Source organism: Cygnus olor, chromosome 10 (genome assembly GCF_009769625.2).
Source record: "Cygnus olor isolate bCygOlo1 chromosome 10, bCygOlo1.pri.v2, whole genome shotgun sequence".
In the NCBI taxonomy this organism is placed as follows: domain Eukaryota; kingdom Metazoa; phylum Chordata; class Aves; order Anseriformes; family Anatidae; genus Cygnus; species Cygnus olor.
This window is the reverse complement of record NC_049178.1, coordinates 8917422-8940365: the sequence shown is the minus strand read 5'-3', so window position 1 is coordinate 8940365 and position 22944 is coordinate 8917422. Positions and strand designations below refer to the sequence as shown.

The window sequence follows — 22944 nt, the reverse complement described above, 5'->3', positions numbered from 1 at the left end:
GTCCAAATTCATCTTAAAGAACACTTGAATGTTCATTTGAATGCCAGGCAAAAGAATAACACAAGATAAAAATACAAGATCATACACTTAGTGACAACACACATGTACACACAGGCACATGCTCACATGTATGTACACACCTCATCAGCTATGGTTATCAGAAACTCTACCCATGTTGTGAGCAACTTAGTATACAGTGCTTACACAGTACAAGTTTTAAACCTCAGTCCCTGTGAACTACCTCCCCAAAAAAATCACACAATGGCAGTAAAAGTAGGAAAATCCATAGTAAGTAGGTTAAATAGAATAGTGACCTTTTTGACAGAAAGTAGCTACTAAAGCTGTTTGTGCTCATTGTAGAAGCCTGCACACAGGCAGCTCAGAACAAAGAGAATTGCTTTATTTTGCCATACCATGACACTATATTTATCTGCACACAGACTACATATTTAAACAAAAAATGTACTTTTTAAAATCCCTGAAATATAAAAGCCTTTACTCCTTCAGAAATATTAAATGTTCAAGATTTTTTGGATGGGCACACAATTTTTAACTAGGTTATCATTACTGCTACAAAAACTCAATATAAATAACAACAACCTTGAATAAATTCTCATGTTTTTGATACCAGGATTGTTTGTATCCCTATCCATTTCCACTTTGAGAGAAACCTCCTATGTTTTCAGAAATCCTTATTGCTTTCTTAGTATTTGAAGTGATATGTTCTGAGTAGCTGGATGCTGATACTATAACATGACATACAGTAAAGCAGAGAACATCATGTAACACCTTATTTCAAATTAATTTTAAGCACAACCTTTCCTTTCAGAACTCATTGCCCATAAATGCCATTTTCTCCACAGTCACAGCTTCTAGTTCTACTATTACTTTACTTTCATGATGATTGAAAAATTTGTAAGAATCTCACAACACTGTGTAGTACAGTGAACTTAGGCTCATCTTCCCAGTATATAGACATACAAACTAAAAATACTTGCATGGCTCTCATAAAGCTATTCGAACTTCCCCACTCAGTTTCTTCCTGGTGATAGCATGAACTTTGGTCACAGAGAGCTGAGGGAGACTTCCAACACTTTACTTGACCCGATTTTCTACAACGTCTCAAACCTGAGTTTGCTTTGCCCTTGCATTCCCTAGTATTCTCCTCCTCTCTCCAATTTCTTCCAGTTGAGTTATTTTGTTTTAAAACAACACCGCACCCCTGTTCAGAAGTATTTTAATTGCTCCAGGCTTCCTAGACAGCATATTCTAGTACCCACTGTTTAATTGAGAGGCACATAGAAACCTTACAATGCATCCCAACTATATCACTAAAAGCAGATCCTTGGAATTTTTAATTGAAACAAACTTGGTCTTTGAAACCAAAATCCAAGGAAGAAGTTCGTCAAAAAGCATTAAATGAACACGTCAGTCTATTCAGAGATATTAAGAGATGTTGTACGTTTTGTTTGGCAGTTGTCTATTATGTATTGCACTGTAAAAGTGCCTATTGTTACCATTTATAAGCACTGACCTCCTGAAAATACCTGCAGTAACGACTAACATTTTAACTTTAACTATAGTATGGGACTTTTCTACAAAGCTGACTAGGCTCAGTAGCATGATGAATAACTTTAATTAGATTTCTTAGATGATTCATTTTACAGACTGGGATTAATAAAAATTTCTGCTGGTGCTGACCCAACAGCAAGCATTTCTGTTTAGTCTCTTAACACATTTTAAGATGTGACCTTCCAGTACAGCTTCTAGCCTGAACACCAATTACAAAATCCTGATCCCAGCTCTGCCACATCTATTTGTGCACCCATCTACACTTCCTCCGGCTTAAGACTGATGGCTTGTGACTGGGACAAACTTCTGTTACCCACCTAACAATAGCATAGATTGTTCCTTCATGTCAAAATAGCTACAGTTCTGCATCAGTAGTGTTGAACATAAAAAATTTTTCTTTAAATTGTGAAGGTGGTCAAACACTGACAGCACTGCCCAGAGAAGTTGTCAAGTCTCCGTTCGAGGTGCCCAAAATATGACTAGACCCAATCCTGAGCAACTGGCTCTACCTGACTCTACTTCAACAGGCAGTTGGGACCGGATGATCTCAAGATGCCTTCCAACCTAAATGATTCTGTAATTGTTTCTGTATTATAATTTTATTTTTATTTTTGTATGATTTCAGAAAAAAAAAGCTTTTTTCCACTCTGAAGCTTTGCCAACTGGTTTTTAAACAGATGCCTACTTCCAAAGTCACACAAAAACAGTAAATTCTTTCCCCTGTTGTTTAAGAATACAATAATGTTGTGTGCAATGTTATAAGTATAATGAGCTAGAATAGAAAGCAGTCCCAGAAATAAAATCATTAACTGAAAGTTTATAGCTACAGCTTTCTTTCTCCCTCCCCTCAAGAATTAGTTTTAGCAATCAAAAAGAAATAGATTAGTAGAAAGGAAGTTCAACCCATTTGTAAGTAAAACAATTCCCTTTTCTCAAATTCAATACTACTGTCAGTATACTACTGTTGCCTTCTTCATAAGACACCAGGGAGAGAAAAGAATCTATCTTACACAAAGAAAACAGAAAAGGTCACTTTATTCACATACACCAAAGAGGTAAGTATTTGGAATGGAAAAAACAAGTAGTACTAGGTTAAGAGAAGTATTAAGAGATTGTATATACCATGTGCCATCATAGAAGAGGTTAGAAGAAGTGGGAGTAACAAAAAGAAAGCTAATTTCATAATAGACTCGATTGTTTTTTGAAGGGAGTCTTTTTGAAGGGAGTAAGGAACATGGCTTGCTGTGTTACAGATACACCAGACTCATTTAATTGATCTTTTCTGGTTGCATTTCCTAGGTAGCTAAATACTGGCATTTCAGGTTTAGATAAGGAAGCTAAACTCTACATAGAGGTATTTCTGTAAGGTAAGCGAAGAAAGGAAACTCATGCCCGTATCACCTACAGTTCTTGACCCTAATCCTACAGTTATGGCTTAAAATTACTAAGAAAAAATATAAATAAATAGAACAGGAAAAAAATACTTTCAAACGTGCAATTTTCTTATTTGCTGTTCCATAGGACTTGGCCATAAAAAAAGGTATAATAGGAATAAAAATGAAAGCAAAGAAAATGTCACCACATTATGTGGTAGCAACTGAAAATTATATAAAACAGATGAGGATAATATTTGAATGTTCATTTTTAATAGAGGAAGGAACAATACTGTGGAAAGTCTTCTGTCTGACCTCTTCTTCTTTCAAACCCCAGATGCTAAAACAAATGCAGACTGCACTGAGTAATTCTTTGAAGGGACTCAAACCTTTAATTTTGTGTTACTAAACACACATCCTATTTCTTAACTAAGAAAAAAAAACTATTTTTAAACTACGAAGCTTTCAGATCTGAAGGCAAAATTTCAAAAACTGCTGAAGTTTCCAGCACAGCCCATTTGAAGTTCATATGACCAGTGATTCCACAATTAGGCACTTCCCCCCCGCCACTAGACAAAATGAATATAACAACTCTTATTTTATGATTTTTTCCTATTGGACTGGAATGCATGCAACATGTCTCTTCTGCTTGAAAAACAGCGTACAATGAGAAGGGTACTGTTCTTACCACATACAGCTGTTTCCAGAGCACAGCCCATTCCTGTAGTGTTGCTGTGACTTCAGTCACAACAGAATCTTCAAGTGGAACGACTGTTTCATATTGCCTAGACAAGAGGGAAAATATTAGTAAAGGTAGCAGTCATTTGCAAAATGCTGAAACTTGATCTTTTTTTGATCTCTCAACATACAGGAAAATATTTTAAGGGTAACATTTTGTCCATTGTAACACTGAAGCAACTCCCATATCATTAACTCTTCCTCCACTATATTCAACAAGAATGTGCTTATGTGAAGAATTTTCTAGTTACCTGTTCAATATTTAAATTATTCCAAGTAAGGTCAATGAAAACACTTTTCGTGATTACAGCATGTTACGTTATTTTGCCTGTAAACAGGGTCCTTCAGTTTGTGTTCCATCTAAGCCAGTCCAATCCATTTTTCACCTCCAATATGTTGTCCAATATAATCAATTACCTGAAAGATCTACCATCTTTGAACCCTTCCTATCCAGAAGACTTTTCAATATTGGATAGGAAACCTGAGTAGTTTATCCTCTAATCAAAAGAATAGAGCTTGTCCTTTTGTGGTCAAGGTCTTCCTTTCCAATTAAAGAAGTATAGTGTGCTGTCTTCCATCATTACACTAAGATGCAAGAATGTGATAACTAATGTATGCATTGTAACACATTATACTATCTGAGTCATGAGTGCCCTGACTTGCCATTTATTTTGAATGGCATTACAGAAAAACGTGAAACACTGTAAAAATAAGGTCTATTTCAAGCTTCTGATCTTTCAGCAATTTTTAAAAGAGGGAGAATTAAAAATAAAAAATATTTCTGAAGCACATCTTGTTGGAAGAATTTTCCATAGCTCCTAGCATAGTGCCAATGAAAAACACTGGCTCACAAGATGTTTTGGGACAGGTTGTGTCAAGTGAGAGTCTCTGCAGCACATCCAACAACACAGGTGAAAAACACACAGCCCTTCCTCTTTAGCAGTAAAGCCATGCACACAGCTATTTTGAAATTCATCAGAAGGGAAGCTACAAACTCCCCACTCCATAAACAATTTAGACTATTTGTTCTATCCCCTGTGCAGAGCTAAATGAATGCTAAGACGTAAACATGAGAACAATGAGATGTACTTAATTCTGAAAGGTTGTGGGTTGTTTGGCAGTATGTATTTTTTTTTTGGAGAACAATTCATCATTAAAAATAGTATGATAGTATTATAGTACTTCGCTTTTGAAAATTTTACTACTAATAATTGTGCCTCATTAGCTAAGGCCAAATGCAATGTGGAGGGAAGAGGATGAAGCAGACAGCTGGATCAAGTTGTGCCTAAGGAGGTTTAAATTGGATACGAGGAAGAATTTATTCACAGAGGGCAGTCAAGCATTGGTACAGGCTACTTAGGGCAGTGGCAGAGCCCCCATCCCTGGAGGTATTTAAGAAATGTGTGGACATGGCATAAGGTACATAGTTTAGCAATGGGACTCAGTATATCAGGCTGACAGTTGGACTTGGTGATCTTGAAGGTCTTTTCCAACTTAGAGTCACAAAGTAATTTAGGTTAAGGTACTCCTGGAGTAGAAAAGTTATCAAGCAAAAGCTTCAATTTTTCGTTTCCAAGCTACCAAAAAGACAAATTCACATCAACGACATAAGTAAATCTCATATTAAGATCTAAAATATACATACATTAGAAACATCACTATCTTAAAAACCTGGCATGGCCATATTAGGTATACATTGAACTCATTAAAGCTAGGACTGGAAAGCACCAATTCATACATACCAGGATAGTAAGACAAATCACAACTTTTTCTATTATTATGCCAATGACCTTACCATTCCCACTGAAACACTGACTGTGCCCTATTATACTACTACACTTTTTTTTCCTTCTTCAAATTTGGCCACAATGAAAGACTAGTAAATCTGAATTCATGTTTTAATACATCTCCACAGAATATGCTTGTGATCTCAAGTATGATACTAAGAACACGAAGAGCTCACATTCAAAGACCATTTCAATGGTCAAACAAAGGTTCTGCATTTAGTATACAACACCAAAAGTTTGATTGACACTAACATTAAAAAAGATGCCACAACCACTTCTAGCTGAAAATTCAGTTCTTTTCAGATCTTTGAAAATGCTATTAAAGGGAAGGGATTCAAAATAGCTCAGCATTCCTTTAGGAAACCATAGAAAACTAAAGGATGAAAGGAATAACAATATACTTTAGCTAATATGGGAAAAAATATTAAAGCCAAAGGACAAAGTTCTTCTAAAGATTATTTCTGCAAATGGATTTACAAACTCTTGGCATCATTGAAAAATAAACCATTTTGGAAGATTAGCCTTCAATAGTATGGCTGGATTTAAAATGAATGACTATCAGGACTATACTTAACCATTTCAATAAAATGCTTTGCATTCCCATAACTATAACTTCCTCCATATTACACCTACATATTAATGACACTGCATTGCATTTTTGACCCAAATATAAGAACAGTATATACCATGCTTTATTATTTGGCAAGTGTTTATACTGGCACTTTGAATATATTCTTAAATACAGATGCAGAATTTCTTTTACCAAAACATGACAGTGACCATGAGCTCTGATTTGGAACTGTATTATGTTTTGTTGTATCAATTGGTATACTATCTTAGATACTTACTTCAAAAAAATTACATTAATTATCCAAGTAAGTATCCAAATATCCTGAAGAGGTTGCCCTTTAAAAATTCTGAACTAACATTAAGTACTAATAACCATAAATTGCAGGAAAGTATTCTTCCCCCTAAAGAGAGTACATGTTAGGAATAGTCATTCTACACAAAAGATAGATTTGATTACACCCCAAAGTGAAGAAGCATCAATACTACAGCTGCCCTTGCAAACTTCACTCGGTCATTTGAAACTAATCATACAATTTAAGATTATTAGAAGTCAAATATTTTTCTACAGGCACTTCATTAAATGGCATTTAATGCTTTTTATATCCCACATTTCATCGGCCACCTTGGATCACTAATGAAATACTGCACTTCTAAGTCTCCCCACAGTTGTCCTAATCTAGAAAATGCAGGTAAAAGCAGTCATAACCATGCAGGATATTGATTTGAGGAGCCTCAGTTAATCTCAGGAAACTTTGCAGGTTATAGAGCCTACATACAGTAAAGTCTGATGTTATGTTGCCATCAGTATTGCCATTCACATTAACTAAATTAAACCTAATAAGCCTTCCTGTTACAGCAAAGGTAAAGATTTTCAGCAGAGTGTACTTCAGTCATTCGTTGGGGTGAGGTGTGGGGGTTAGATGCTTTTGAAGTTTCCAATTAACATGGTTACCTTGTCAGCTATATTTTGCTGAAAATCTGTTGAGAAGTGAGATCTGCTGCCTACATGCCAGTACCTCCATAGCAAACAGAATAGAATATAGAATTCTGCCAGTGAGGAACAGTAAGAAATGAAAAATATAAATGGAATTCTTTAAAACGTGTGCATTTCAGATGATACCTCTGAAGTCAAGATTTTATGAGCGAAAGTGAACAGGAGTAAATAAAACTGGTTCTCGTAACATTACAGAACACCAAGAAAACCATCGATTTTATAACAGAGCTCTACAGAATAACATTTAAATTTCAAAACTTAATAAACACAAAAACTAAAATAAACTAAAACCATTCCATAAGTTTTAATAACTATTTCTTAGATTCCCTTCTAAACAAGAAAAATTATAGTTTCTTAAGGAAAAACACTCACCCTCTGTTACTGACAATTGCCTTTTTCAAGTGAATATAGTTTGCAGGAAAAATCCCCTGCAAGAGAGAAAAGCACACTTGCAGTTTTTAGCATTTATATTCTATTCCACAACATATAATTGCCAATATACCATATTAAAACCCATCTATTACTGTGTCAAAGACACTACCACAGTCAAAAGTCAACATTCAAATTGGACACAATCATTCTAATCCATTTTAGGACAGGACAGCACTCTGAGTCAAACCTCCATCTTCAAGAGACCAGTTTCTTCAGAAGGAAGTTTTGCAAGTGTATTCAATAAAAACATAGTAAAAAGACTTATACAAAGCACTTTTCATTCCCAAAAGCTCCTAAAGTGTTCAGAAACGCTGTTCTCTAGGAAATATGCTCTGGTATAAAAATAATAGGTAAGCCAACTATGACCAAATGCAAAGGTGCCATTCTAATCCTACCCAGCTGCCTTGGAATGGACAAGATTGAGAGAAAAGACCTATGCATAAAAAAATTTCTTCCTGCTGCAGACTGTGTGAGAACAATAATCTGCTAATAGGTGATAAGCAAGCAGTCAAAAGATGTGACAAGTGGGATGAGTTCTGAGAAACACACAGCTTGCAGTTAGCAGAAAGGCAAGAGTACCAGTACTACCTACCAGGGACATTTACTGGAGAGATGTAAGCTAGCCAGCACAGCTAGCAAAATACCTATTGGGCATTTCACAGCATGGCATCAGCATGATTCCAGAGCGTGCCTACCTGCCAGCATGCTGCATTACATTAAATGACGACAATGTAGGCTTAAAAACAAAAAACAAAGAGCCCACCATCCAATTTGTGTCTAGCCCCCACACCAGTCTTTCGTTGAAGAACGTACTGCATTATTTGCATACCCTGGGGCTATCTTTTTCCCTTCTTTCCTCCCTCTCTCCCCACAAAGAACTGTCTGAACCCATCCAGGACAGCTCTGGGTATTTGCCTTTTGCTGTTCCCATGACAGCTGGATTCTAACCTTGCCTGTGCCAGCCAGTTCTTGTGAGATGAGACATGGAGAAAAGTAATTTAACCGAAGTTTTCATTGCATTCCATTATCTCTGTAAAAAAGACAGCCCCAAATGCTCAGATCAACCTCGGCCTGTAAGAATGGCAAATCTACATCTTCAGTGGGGAATACAAGATCAGCATTGTTAATCTGCAGGTGAAAAACAGCAGACGGACTCTCAGAAAAATTTCAGTAATCAAGCTTGAGTTTTAAAGCTCTAAAAATTTAAAGCCTGTATAAAAGGAAGAAAAATTTTCAGGATGGTGAGGGTTTTGAAATGAATACTAAGTAAAGCTTATTCAAAATCCTAAGAAAAATTCCTTCCTTTGGACAGGCAAGACTGACACTGCAGAAGGAGAAGGGATGAACAACAGGAATGACTTCATCAGGAAAAAAAGTAACCGTTCATGCTTTCAGCCATATGAATATCTAGGAAAGGAAAAAACGCTAATTCAGTTTCTTGTTTGGTTCACTTCCAATACTTAATGTCTCTATCAGTGATCCTGTACTAGTTACGTAAGAAACCAAGGAAGGTTTGAAGGGCTCTCTTATCAAAACTGAACACGTACTCAAACATAAGTGTACCAATGCACACAAAATAAGTATAGGCTGTTCCATTAAGAGAGGATTACGCTTCTGCAAACATAACGCTGGTAACGTCAGGAAAACAGTGATCTGTTACACATGAGAATCCGATACTCTTTTCTTTTTAAATACAAGCTAGACTTATAACAAAAGACAATGAAATTATGTTTACATAGGAGAAACTATTTACATGTTTGGATACATACATTTACATAAATATACATATATCAGAACAGTTGAAAAAGCTCTCCAAGAGCAAAACAGGGTATCACTGGAAAACAACCAAATGCATTGGTTAAATTGTAAAAGTCTAAAACAAACTTTCTCAGACTTTTTCCAAAATTGTTTTAGAATAATAAAATTTTAAACGTGTTCTTAAAAAATCCTGAATTAAGGAGTGCAAGTGCATCACCATTCTACTGTTTTCTTGGGAGCAGTAGAGAGAGGCTCAAACTGGATAAAATTCTGATTTTTTGGGGGTGACGAGTATTGATCTCTCAATTTAGAAAATAAATCTAATCCTGCCACATGAAGAAAGTGGCAGGATTAGATTTAATTAAAATCCTGAGTGCAGGGAAAACTAAGAGTTTACAAGGGTTGCAAGAGCAAAGTAGTAAATCTAACTTAAAAAAAAAATTATTCACACTTACCTTTACATTGGGCTTCTTAATGGAAACACCTCTGTACCAGCCTAAAATCAGACAAAACACACTACATTAAATTCTGGTATCGTTGGCTTTACATAGAAGCAAGCTGACTGAAAACTATGCAATCACTGAGATCATCTCGAAAACCCACTGTGCCTCACAAGTCAAATTTTTTCAATTTTTTTTTTTCTGCTCTGCAACTATGATAAGCAATCAAGAACTTGGAATACTCCTATTTATTCCCACCAGGAGTAAAAGCAGCTTAATATACACTTTGTCGCTTCACTCAGTCATAAGCCAGTTAGAAAGATGTGTTCAGCGCTCATGCAGTGAACATTTTTCTTACGCGCTGATACAGGAGTCTCTTCCTAGTATTTATCTCAACCAAAAAAATCCAGGCTGCCCAAACCTGTCCCTTAAAAGACAGCAAAAGTTATTATCATACATTTCTAACATTGTTTAAACAATGATAAATCCTCTGCATATGTCTGGTCTTATGTATACCTGTGAGACTACAGAAAAGACTTCAGGATTTAATTTCACAAATCCAATTACTAATTCTTGCATCCCCCCCCATCAGATAACAGCACCAGACAGGACAATATATCAGAAGTAAAAGCCAAAGCTACAAAGGCTGCAAGTCAAACAGAAGAACCGAATTATTTCTATTTTGCACAAGTGAAATTAATGTCACTCCATGCAAGACAACGATTCACCTGATAAAAAAGTGCTGAAAACACCACCTAGTTTAACCACGAAAAGGAGCACACTCAAGTCGTCATGGTGAGTGAGCTGCTCTTCCTCTTCAAAAGACACAAAATTGCCTCATATCATTGTTAAAAATCTACTGCTCTCCTCAGATTTGGGTCTGATGCTTCAGCCCCAGCACACGAGGCCAGACCTGAAGACCTGAGGCCAGGCTCCCGTGGGGTGTTCTGAAGGAGCGTGCCAGGACGCTGGCTGGGAGGAGGCCTGCGCAGCCCCAGCAATCAGGAGCCTCTGGCCAGGCCAGTAAATGGGGGGTGTCAAGCGGCAAGCACAACCGCCAGTAGGCCGCTCTCCTACCATGGCCCAGCACTCAGACAGGCAATAGCCAACACGTGATACAACTCAGCGACTACACGTAATCCAAATCCATGGGCCATAAAAATTCCTCCAAGTAGTTTTCCCAGCAACTTCCTAGTTGTTTTTTTTTTCTGTATAGAACAGATATAATTTAATATCTGTAGCATGTAGAAGAGCACTAGGAGAACTGATCAGCGATTTGCTATGGAGAATAGAGAAGAAAAGAACAAAGTAACTGTGTATTTTGTCTACCTCAGAAAAGGCACTATTTTTGGCTGAGTTATGACATGACTCATTTAGAGACTCAGTGTGCCTTGATTTTGTTTTCAGGACAGCCTCCTAGTCTTGACTTCTTTTTGTAAAGAAACTTGAATCCATATAAAAGAAAACTGATGAATTCAAGGCATTCATAAACCCTAGTATGAAAAAAAGCATCTCTATTATACAAATTCCTTATGTAAATAGGATATAATGCCAAAATTTCCCCATGGCATTGTTTACATTGCAAAATAAAATTGTTTTCAATTTCTTAGTTGGTCAAACTTCATGGCAATCACATCAATATAAGCATATAACCACAAACAGTACATGAACATATATGAACATCCTGCTACTCCACCAAGACTGGTTTGAAAGTGATGGTGCTATACATGAATCCTTTCAGAATAAATTTCTCACAATAACCAGCATCAGCCAAGAAGACTGCATGTAAAAGCAACATTTTGGGATAGTACTTGAAAGGCAGTGTTTATTTCTGCCAAGGGGAGATGGTGCACCCTCACCACACAATCTGCTTCAGCGGCTCAGACAATACATTCGTACTTCATAATCTGAATTTTCCTTGCCGCTATTTGAATCCAGGATTATTATTATTATTGAGAACATGGAAATATTTTATTGACTTTCCTTTTGTAGGTACTTTTATACATTTGAAAACCTGCACATTTCCCTTCAATCGTGGGGATCAGGCTCTCCAGATCTTGGCTGTCCTTTCTTTTTTCTTTCTCAGTGCAGTACAGTATTTTTAGAATCACCCTTCTCTGTTTTAAGTTTCCTCCACCTCCTCACAAGCAAGATGCAGTAGATGGAAGAGCTCACCAGTACTTCAAAGCACTAACTTGTAGGATATAATTCATTATTTGCTTACAATGAACACCACTGAAACCTCATTCTGTATCTCAAAGTCAAAGCAATAAGAAAAGGTACATTGCTTTTTTATTTTTAAATAGATGTAGAAAATTGCATCTGCATTACATTATTGACTACAATGAACTAAACCTGTATTCTTAAAATTAGTCTTAAATACATTAATAGTGATCTAACCAGATCTTTTAAAGAATATTTATTTTAGAGGATTAATCATGACAGCCATCGAATCCAGGGAGCTACTTCAGCTATTTGTGATCACTATGTGCACTACAGTTAGACCTCAGTGCTAACGTTTTTAGATATTACCATACTACAGCCAAGTGCTACTACTTAAGAATTATGTCGTTCATTCTCTAGCGATACATTTCCTTTAAAGGCTACTGACTTAAATGAAATGGTGAGAAAGATTTTAAAATTCAGAAACAGAAAAACTTGTCTATGAAGTGACATGAATATTGTGAATAAGTTAATATTATCAACAATTGTGAGCATCTACAATTTGAACAGATTAACTTTCTAGTAATTACTATTAATTAGTAAGAATTTGAGGACAGATGAAGTTAATACATAAGACCCAATTTAGAACACCAACATCCTCTACAAACGGACTGCTTCACATACATGATGCTCCCCATTTTCTTTTCCAACAGCAAAGAATATTCTCAATCTGCTTGACCTAGTGGATAGCCTAGAGGAAGGCAGGTAGATAACTGTTTTACAAAAATGAATACCTGTACTGGATGTGGCTGGGATGGAGCTAACATTCTTCACAGCAGCCTGTATGATGCCATGTTGTGGATTGGTGGCTAAGCCAGTGCTGATAGCAGAGCAATGTTTTGGCTCCTGCAGAACAGCACGTGAACAACATTGAGGCTATCTTTCTCCCCACTCTGCTGCACCCAGCAAGTAGGCTCAGGCTGGGCAAGAAGGTAGCAGGGGACACAGCTGGGACAGCTGATCTGAACCAGCTCATGGGATACTCTACTATATGACATGATTTCCTATAAGGACACCAAAAATTAGTCTATTAGAAGCACCATTCTAAACAGCATCCTATACAGGATAGGAAGGGGAACACTAAGTATATCACAAGCAAGTCTGACTAATTTCAGGTTTATATCGTAGTCAAAAGTAAATAAAATGACGAAGAACGGACACCTTCAGTGATACAGATAATGCTGCAAGCATAGTTTTTTTATTTAAATGATCACACAGGAAGATTGCACAGAATGAGCCTACTGCTTACACCACAGCACGGTAACAACTGAGGAAAGTACTGTTGCATCTGCTTGGAGAAGCTGGGGATAAATGCAGCCTTTTGGACTTAATATGGTGCCAATGTGTATTTATAGGGAAGTGTCACAACAAGGCTGTCTAATGGATAGATTTTGATGAGTGGTGATGTAAAACAATTTTTGTTCTACTTATTTACAAAATTGATAGTGTGATGGACATAACACCTCAGTAAAACAAATTGTTGCAGTAGGAATTGCATACACTTTCTTAACCTAACTGATCCGGACACCCCATGGTTTTCATTTTCAGTATGCGTAATACAAAGTTTAATCCAAGTACTGAAGAAAACTGAATGAATCATATCCATACCAGTGTGTTCTGGACAATTTGCTGTATCTTAAAGTGCTATTCCAACTATGCTTTCCCATGAACTCCTCTACACCTGACAGCACAACGTAGTGCAGATAAACTAAGCAGAGTGCCTGAACTAACCGACCATAAAGCCTAATCATTGTGTTTCTAAGGAGGAAGATCTAAATCCAGGGTAAAGATCATTTACAACTTGTTTTCCTCAATACTACCTGAAAATATTTGATACAAGCCAAGAAAATTGAAAAGTAGGCTGATCTATATCTCTGTACCCTGTATAACCTACACAGGAAAATAATCCCTCAGAGATTTGCAGGAAGAATTATTTCCAGGATAATAGTACTGGAGAAAAACAAAAACAACAGCACACAATTATGCCTGTTCCCACTGAACATTAAGATGACCACTTGCTCAAAACTTTTTGTGCAAAATGCATTGTCTATACATATATTCACATAGTAAGATACTTGCAGACCAGTAATAAAAGCTAAAGAAAAAAAATAGTAGCAGTATTCTTATCAGTATATTGCAAGAATGTGTCCCTACCCTTTTCTTTGTCTATGGGGCTTTTTCAGCTCCAAGAATTACTAGGCTTCCTGACTAGTTCCTCTGAATCCTGGAATTCAGAAAGTTCTCTGAAAGAGGCAGGACAGATAAACGCATTGTAAACATATATACTAGCATCACATGTTATTTACTTAAGTTACTTAAAGGTGGATTTGTTGTGTGTGCATTTTTTTGTTCGTTTGTTTGTTTTTAAATTTCCTCCTACAACAACTTGTACATATGGAAATTCACAGTGTGGGAAACTTGAAGCCTTATTCCAGAAACCTGCATACTCGTTGATAAGGACTGAAAAAACACTCCTTCCAGAGATGTATCACTCAGGACTGCATTACTGCTGAAACTTCTATCTAAATTGCAAAAGAAGCTCTGAGGCAGACCTGCATATCTCAGTCTCATAATCTGAGAGATTAGAAGAGCTACCAATGTTTTTTGATCTTTCCCTTTGAGAGAACCTTGAACAAAACACAATATTCTTTCCAAAAGCCACCTCATAACCCTTTCCAAATTTCCAGTCAAACAACAGGAAATCTGTCACATGGAAAAAGCCAATCCCCTTTTGAGTACTCAATAGCAGAAAAACAAAGCAAATTAATTGGAAGATATCTATTTTCCAGAAAAAAATAAAGCTCTAATATTAAAGTTGAGTAAAGAAACACCAAGACTGTAGGGGAAAAAACTCCATAGATAACATCATGACAAAGAGAATTCTGGAAATAAATTATGTAAGTATTCATAGGAAATTGTGAACTTAAACTTGTACAGAAAGATCTGCTAGTAGAATCTGCCACAAGAACACAAATCTTCATTGTCCTGCAAAAATAATGCCACAAAAAGTCAGGTTTTAATAATTAACAAAGACCACCATTTGCCAGAGTTTCAAGTTGTCCCCATTGCAGGCACAATTCTGAGGTTCAAATTCCATTGAGAAAATGACATTTTCCCAAGGGAAAGCATTTCATGAAGTGGCCAGGGATAGGACTGACATTAAAATGCCTCCGGGCTGGGTGCAGGGCAGGAGTAGTCACTGAGTTTAACAGAACTAAGAAAGAACATGTCTTTCTAAAGGACAGCCTAACGACTCAGGCAAAAGAGGCTGAAATAAGAGAAGATTTTAATTCACATCAAAACCAAAATCCTTGACAATAATCCACATACGGCCTCCTTACTGCTCTCAGGAAATCTGTCCTAGTCTCAAGGCTATCCAACAAGAGAGGTCATCAGAGTGGAAGAACTCAAGTATGTAGTAGCATCTGAGAGCAGGGACAGGGTCCTGCATCTCCAGAACAGCAGAGACAGCAATCAAAACTGCCTGAAACCCCTTTGGGGCTAACCATGAATGTAAAAAGCTGAGGTTTCTCACAAGACAGCTCTCAGCAGAAAAGCACTCGTGAAATGCTATCTTTTATTTTCATACATCAAGCCCTCCCTGATTTTACAATTAAGGATGTATCCAGAACAGAAAGACTAGCACTTCTGAACTTTGCTTTGGAGAAATCAAGACTTAACATCCCTCAGTCCAAAAAGAACCAAGTTTTTCTAAAATGATTAGAACGCCTTGGAAACTAATAAGCTAGCTCAAAACCCAGAATAACAACCCTGAACATTACACAAACAAGCATCCAGGACATCTTGGTCTGTTGATGGAAAGCAGCAGCATACTGTACTGCTGAGATCCACAGATTTACTACATTGAAAGCACAGGGACACGTAACACAAGCTCCTGCTCTGAAAGCCGGCTCTCCAGGCAAAGCCTATGTTCCAATACTTGCTGCAGCCTCATGTTCTCCAACCGGCAGAATAAAGAACAATTTCATGGATACATCACAAATTATTGACAATTTTTCCAGTAGTGAATTCCCAGCTACAGTTAAAATATTACCATGTGAAGTCTAACTAGATATTTGATAATCATATTTTGCATTATTAAGCTCCTCTCTTAAAGCTTTGTATTTTTTGGCCAAAATTTAAATTTCATGACTCCAGATCTTATGCATACAATGAAAACAAACCTAAATTTAAATTGCAGGGCTGACCGGTTGTTGGGATTTATTAAGTCAGGAAGCAGACCTTTATTCCACTAATTACACAGCTTCAAAAAGACTGATAAATACTGGACAGTACCTTTTATCTATCATATAGATAACATATAGATATGTGGTTGGCGATCACCAACCACATGAAGTTTAACAAAAGCATGTGCCGGGTCCTGCACCTGGGATGGGGCAACCCTGGCTATACGTACAGACTGGGCGACGAGACGCTGGAGAGCAGCCCCGCAGAGAGGGATCTGGGGGTTGTGGTTGACAGCAAGCTGAATATGAGCCAGCAGTGTGCCCTGGCAGCCAGGAGGGCCAACCGCATCCTGGGGCGCACCAAGCATGGCACCGCCAGTCGGTCGAGGGAAGTGATTGTCCCGCTCTGCTCTGCGCTGTGCGGCCTCACCTCGAGCACTGTGTGCAGTTCTGGGCACCACAGTACAAAAAGGACGTGAAACTGTTGGAGAGTGTCCAGAGGAGGACGACAAAGATGGTGAAGGGCCTAGAGGGGAAGACGTATGAGGAGTGGCTGAGGTCACTGGGCCTGTTCAGCCTGGAGAAGAGGAGGCTGAGGGGGGACCTCATCGAGGTCTACAATTTCCTCGCGAGGGGGAGTGGAGAGGCAGGTGACCTATTCTCTGTTATCACCAGTGATAGGGCTCGCGGGAACGGTGTTAAGCTGAGGCAGGGGAAGTTTAGGCTAGACATCAGGAAGAGGTTCTTCACCGAGAGGGTGGTTGCACACTGGAACAGGCTCCCCAGTGAAGTAGTCACTGCACCAAGCCTGTCTGAATTTAAGAAGAGATTGGACTGTGCACTTAGTCACATGGTCTAAACTTTTGGGTAGACCTGTGCGGTGCCAGGAGTCGGACTTGATGATCCTTATGGGTCCCTTCCAACTCAGGATATTCTATGATTCTATATCTGTCTCTGTTGAGGTGACATGTCAAGGGAAAAAAAATGCTTTCTGAAACTCTTCAAAACACCAATTTTAGGATAAAAAACTGGAAGCTTTTAATTAAAAAGTCTTCCAAAACAGAGATGTCGTGATGCCAAGCAGAATTCACCCTCAAGCTTAAACAAGGCAAAACCAGGGTCTCATGTTGCAATTGCTACAATATAAAGGTACGAAAGAGTAACCGGGATAGAGCACCCAGCCCAGCTGTTAACCAGAGGGTGCCAAGGGACACAACAAAGTCAAGTCAGATCCAATAACAGCCTTCTACTCCCTTACCTCTACTTAAAGCTCCATCAGAAGGGTGCCCTGCTCATCAGTGGTTCTGAGCATTCTTCAAAGGGAGACTGGATTTTTAAATATGAGGAAATCAGATGTAAAAGGCAGCAGCAATCACATTATAAACAACTTGTTCTCCAAACAGAGCTTGGGCCAAAAAGCAGTTTCTCTGAGGCACTACATTTGCCTAGGCCAAGTTTCCTTCACTACCTTAATTTTGTCAAGAAAAGCAAACTTTCACAACAATTGTTCTGAGAATCTACTAAAAACCATAGAAGGCAAGAAATGATTCTCAGGACAAAAATCTGCAAAAACAAAGTGTGCTGCACGCTAGTAGTTAGTTATACCCGTCTCCCTTAGGGACAGCTTTATTTACCATCCTAGTGACCAGGTCAAAATTAAGAGTGAAACCAAAATTTCAAATTCTGAAAAATATTTTAAAATTAAAATAGAACTCCAGGGGTTTCTGTAACTAAAATGCGCAGCTCTGCTACTCTGACAACCTTCAGTGTTTTAGAACTTTTTTCAAATATTTCAATCCCAACATGTCTGTTATTTAAGTGGCAGAATAATCTATTTAGTCACTAGGCTTCTGTGTTTAAGAAAAAAATGTTTCATTAAGTACAACTTTCAGCTACGAGGCCACTATCACAGACAACATTATGACTTTCTGCAGCTAACTATAAACCAAACAAAAATTTCAAGCATGATCTTGCACCCTGCATCTTTAACCCCAAATTAGGGATTTATTGGAAAAAGACCTGATTTCTTTTATGAAAATTGTACCAAAGTACTTTATTATGAGCAACTATCTTATGGAATACTATTTAATTACTTCTATTTAATTATTACATTTAACAATCATTTTTTTCAAACTGCTCAATAGCTAATACCAAAGCCAAGTAGGGAAGTTCAACCTTCGAACTGTATTTAGTTTTTATTCCAATACACATACCTAATTAAATTAGGTATAATTATATATATAATCTTATACATCTATTAGGTTATATATTTTATAGATATGTATACACACACAGACACCTTAGCTACTCATTCTGAATTTTACACTGTAAGACTTTGCAGTGCTGTGCGTAACCCTCACATCTGAAGGAAAGCTATCTTTTGCACATGTTGGTCAATGAATAATTGTTTTTACCATTTAATCTGCACATAAGCTGCTTGCAGGGTATCTTTGTGTGCAGCTAACAGTATTCAAAGTGACCCAGAAGAGGGATGGCAACAATGCTTAGCAAAAGCTGTCTGACACTGCAACCACCACTCAATGCCAAGACCACTCTGTTCTGAGCCTGGTGCTCCCAGCAGCGCCAGGACAGGATGAGCAGCAGATGAATGCCAGCCCAGGCTGCCAACACCACCTCAGGGAGCAGCCTGATGCCAGCAGAACCACAGGAAGATGCTAATAATGCAGTCAGAGATGCCACCACAAAAGCAGAAGATGTAGAACTGTACCACAGCATTTTATCTTGGCCTTAGTCAAATAGAGAGCCACCCAGAAGCCATCCCTGCTCTCCAAAAGGCTAGTTCGAATAGCCAGGCAAAATTTTCCACAGCAGCTGCAGGGGTCCAAGCTACTTCAGTTCCCCAGGCACACTCCACAAAATGCAAGGAGCAAAAAGGGGTATCTGCTGGAGACATGATGGCACACCAGTAGCACCATTTCTCAAGCAGAGTTCTTCAAAATTAAGAAAAGCTAATTACAAGCTCTCTCTGCTCTTAATTGTCCCAAATACTGGAAAGCCTTCATCTGACCATGCTGTCCAAGGAAACTACGTGTATTATGCTTATTAAGAACACAACTACTAATATACACAAAAATTAAACCATGCAACTAAATATTTGTGTGGATACCAGAATTCACAGGGGTAAGATAACATTCTTTTAATTGGTACATCAGGCATCACCTTCCATTTCTTTTTTTCAGTGAATATATAGGAAACTCAAAGTAATAATTAAAGCCACTTAAGTTGAAGCGTTTATAATCTAAAGAAAACTGCTTCCTACCAACAAAAATAAATGGACAAAACTGTCTTTGTAAGTTTACTTAGAATGCCACTCACAGCTACTGTCAGTGGCAGGGCAATAGCCACTGTGACACAAAGAGAGGGCGTTCTTAATTGTGCAGTCCTCATGCACCTCAAACAACGAACGTACTCATGCCTTGTCACTTGAGACTAGAAAGCTCTGCCTTTCAACGTCTGTAGGTGACACACTGTTGCCATACCCTTTCACCTTCCCAGCGCATGGCAAGTACATCACAGAATACCACTGTTTCAGTTCTCTCTCAGTGGCACAATCATAAATGGAAAGACTCAAAGAGGATCAGAGAGAGGAAAGTTGTGGAGACAAGCTTATAGCGTTGCATAGGGTTGTTGTGGCCAAAGTGCAGGACCCGGCACTTGGCCATGTTGAACCTCATCCCATTGGCCTCTGCCCATCAACCCATCCTGTCCAGGTCCCTCTGCAGGGCCTTCCTACCCTCCGGCAGAGTGACACTTCCCCCAACTTGGTGTCGTCTGCAAACTTACTGAGAGTACACTCAATTCCCTCATCCAAATCATCAATAAAGACATTAAAGAGGATGAGCCCCAACACCGACCCCTGGAGAACACCACTGGTGTCCGGTCGCCAGCTGGATTTCACTCCATTCACCACTAGATATCTAGAGGAGTTTAGTTATTATAATAACATCTGGAACTGCATAATAATCTTTTTTTTTTTTTTTAAATATGTGAAGTCCACGCTAAAGGCATCTCAAACAAAATGACAGGATAGGGGGCTTAAAAAAAAAAACACATGCAAGCAAAAAAAATCACCAGCACAAATGTCTTCCACCCAGGACTCTGTCCAAGGGCCTCCTTTTTCAACAACTTGAAGACTGACACAAACTTCCTTTGAGGAATTGACCTCAAAACTACTAGCAAAGGGAATACACAGAGACCAGTTATTGTAACACTGTAAAGAGACAGACTGGATTAACCTTTTGCTTTCTTGTGAACAAGCTGCTCCTTTGTTATTGTGCCTTTATTTCCTAGAGTTCTGAAAGTTTCCCAGATTACTGGAAATGGTTTGAAAAATATTATGACCACTTTCAACAATATATACTGTTTTCCCTTAGAGTTGCATTATCCTCATCAAGTAATTTTTCCTCAGCTTGCACCATGTACTAATTCACAATACCTTGTAAAAAATGACAATCAACATAATCAACATCCAGTATTTGAATAAAGCCTAGCCCATTACACCACACTTAAAAAAAACCAACAAGCACGTTATCAATTCCTGGGTATAACAACACATCAATTGTTTATAGCATGCTTCTCCATGGATTAAACATCACCACTGAGCCGCAAGACTAATTCAAATTTTTATGTGTGCAAGTGAGGAAGCCATTACTATTCTGGAAAACTGCATACATTAGGTTACTTTTTCATTGAAGAGTTAAGTCAGCAGGTAAACAAACAAAACGCCTGAATACAAGACAAGAGCAAAAGAGAGTTCCAGACATGACAGAAGAAAAGCAGTCTTCTGACATGCATGCAAAAGGTTTATGTAGCAACTTTAACGCTGGAGATGAAAAAGGAAAGTAAACTAAACAAACAAAAACAAACCTACAACACTGTGGAATGTAAACTTGGAATTCAAATTTGTGGATCTGTGTTTTGAGTTTGTTTTTTTAACACTTCAGGATTAAGGTTACATTATTCAATCTCAGAATTTAGTGGAACATTCTGATACCGTATCTCGTCAACCTATTTCTCAATAAATGTTTTACACCATTTGCTTACTCTGAATGTTAAGATAAAAATTCTCCTTTTAAATGCAACAACTTCAATCAAACTAGTCACATGAATAAAAGAGGATTGTGCAATTTATTCAAACAGACATCTCCAGCCATGTAAGAAGGAACTGTATTTGTAACATTTACAATAGCATTTTCCTTTAGATATAAAAGCACATGGGAAGATAACTGCAAAGCAATTCTCCCTAAACATTTTTTTTTCCTCCAGCATTGTTCACAAATTCTTTGTCACTCTGTTTCATAACTAGTATTTTTCATGTGTTCAGATATTTCTAAGTAATAAACACAGATATAGTTAATTGAAATATATAACACTGAGAAAATGCAGTTAAAGAAAATACAGTTAAAGTAATACAAATAAAGAAATTCTACACTTTACATGCTGAAAATTTATTACAAGACCCAATTACAATAAACAATCATGTCAGGGTTCAAGATTTTCTGGACAGATGGTTAACTTAAAACACACTGACCCCCTATCAGACTGGATTAGTGCCAAAAGCACTCAGCCTTTCCTACAGAAAGTGGGTCAGATTAGATTTTTTTATCTAAGTGCTTTGATGCATCGTGATTTCCAAGCAACTTATTAAAATCTGCCGTATTAAAATATTTTTGTATTCTTATATAGAAAATAGGATTCCCACTTGAACATCACACTTACCTTCACATTTCTCTAGGATCTGGACAGTTTCACCTAGTTCCAGGACTAAGCCTTGCGGTACAACTCCACGGAAGCTGCATATCACTAGAGGGTGGGGAAAAAAGAAAGAGAGACATGTGAGGGATGAGTCTGTGTGTGAATTTTTCTTCTAAGCGTAGCACTTTAGCTCATTTCCTACTTAAAAATAGCTATTACACAGCTGCCCAGAAAACCTGTCAGCCAACTCTCCTCATCAGATATCCTTATTTTCGCCCTTATCACAAATTAAGCTCAGCAGTAGCATAAAAGCTGTGCTTTTTAAAAGACTTTTGAATTAAGCAAGGCTCATAATGACTTTAATCACCAACCCCAGATTCATACTGGATACAAAGATTTCCTTGTCTCAATTCTTTCTCTACTACATCAATAGACCAGGCAGTCCTGACTACTGCCATTGACTTCCTTTTGTTTTCTTTGAAATCACTTTCCTTCAAGTTGAAGCCATCTCAGGTACCATCTGTGCAGCTAATACACTACAAAAATCCTATATTAACATACAATGTTTAACTAGATACATGTAAGACTACATAGGAATCTGTAGTTTTCAGAACCACTGAACAATTATGTTATACATCTGAAATATTTTTCAAGGTATCAGTAGTTTTCATTAACTAGGGAGAATATGAACCTAACATTTCAGAAAATATGAAGATCAACTAAGAATTACTAAACTATGCAAAACAAATATGGTATTGTATAAAGATACATTCTTTGACCACAATTATCAAAATGCAATAAGGTCATGGGCATTACCAGAACAATGACATACCAAAAGAAAGGATGAATTGCAAATAAGGTTTCTTCCCCAGACTCCCCAAGCCCCATATGCCTGTTCAGCAGCATTTAAAATCTTACACAGGCACAGATTTAATTCAATCATCTGAGCACCTTGTTCTGAGTAAACGCATGCTCAGACACATGGCACTCACTGCGTGTCACCCACAGGCACAACAGAGTACCACAAGTGGAATTCCAAGAGCTGGAATAGTGACCTCCAGTGGGCAATGTCCCTTTCCCAATTTAAGAGAACACTCCCCTTAAAATAGCTCAAAATATGGTTGAGATGTTTCGATGGGATGGAGCTACGTTTCA

General features: G+C 37.8%; 1 protein-coding gene across 1 annotated transcript in view; it reads right to left on the bottom strand.

Moving 5' to 3' along the window:
• Positions 1–22944, bottom strand: part of DOCK3 (dedicator of cytokinesis 3) — a 216089-nt gene that overhangs the window by 175558 nt on the left and 17587 nt on the right. Inside the window, 4 exon segments of the mRNA XM_040568460.1 lie at positions 3634–3730; positions 7407–7462; positions 9680–9720; positions 21814–21897. Of these exon segments, the coding sequence (XP_040424394.1) occupies positions 3634–3730; positions 7407–7462; positions 9680–9720; positions 21814–21897 (278 nt within the window).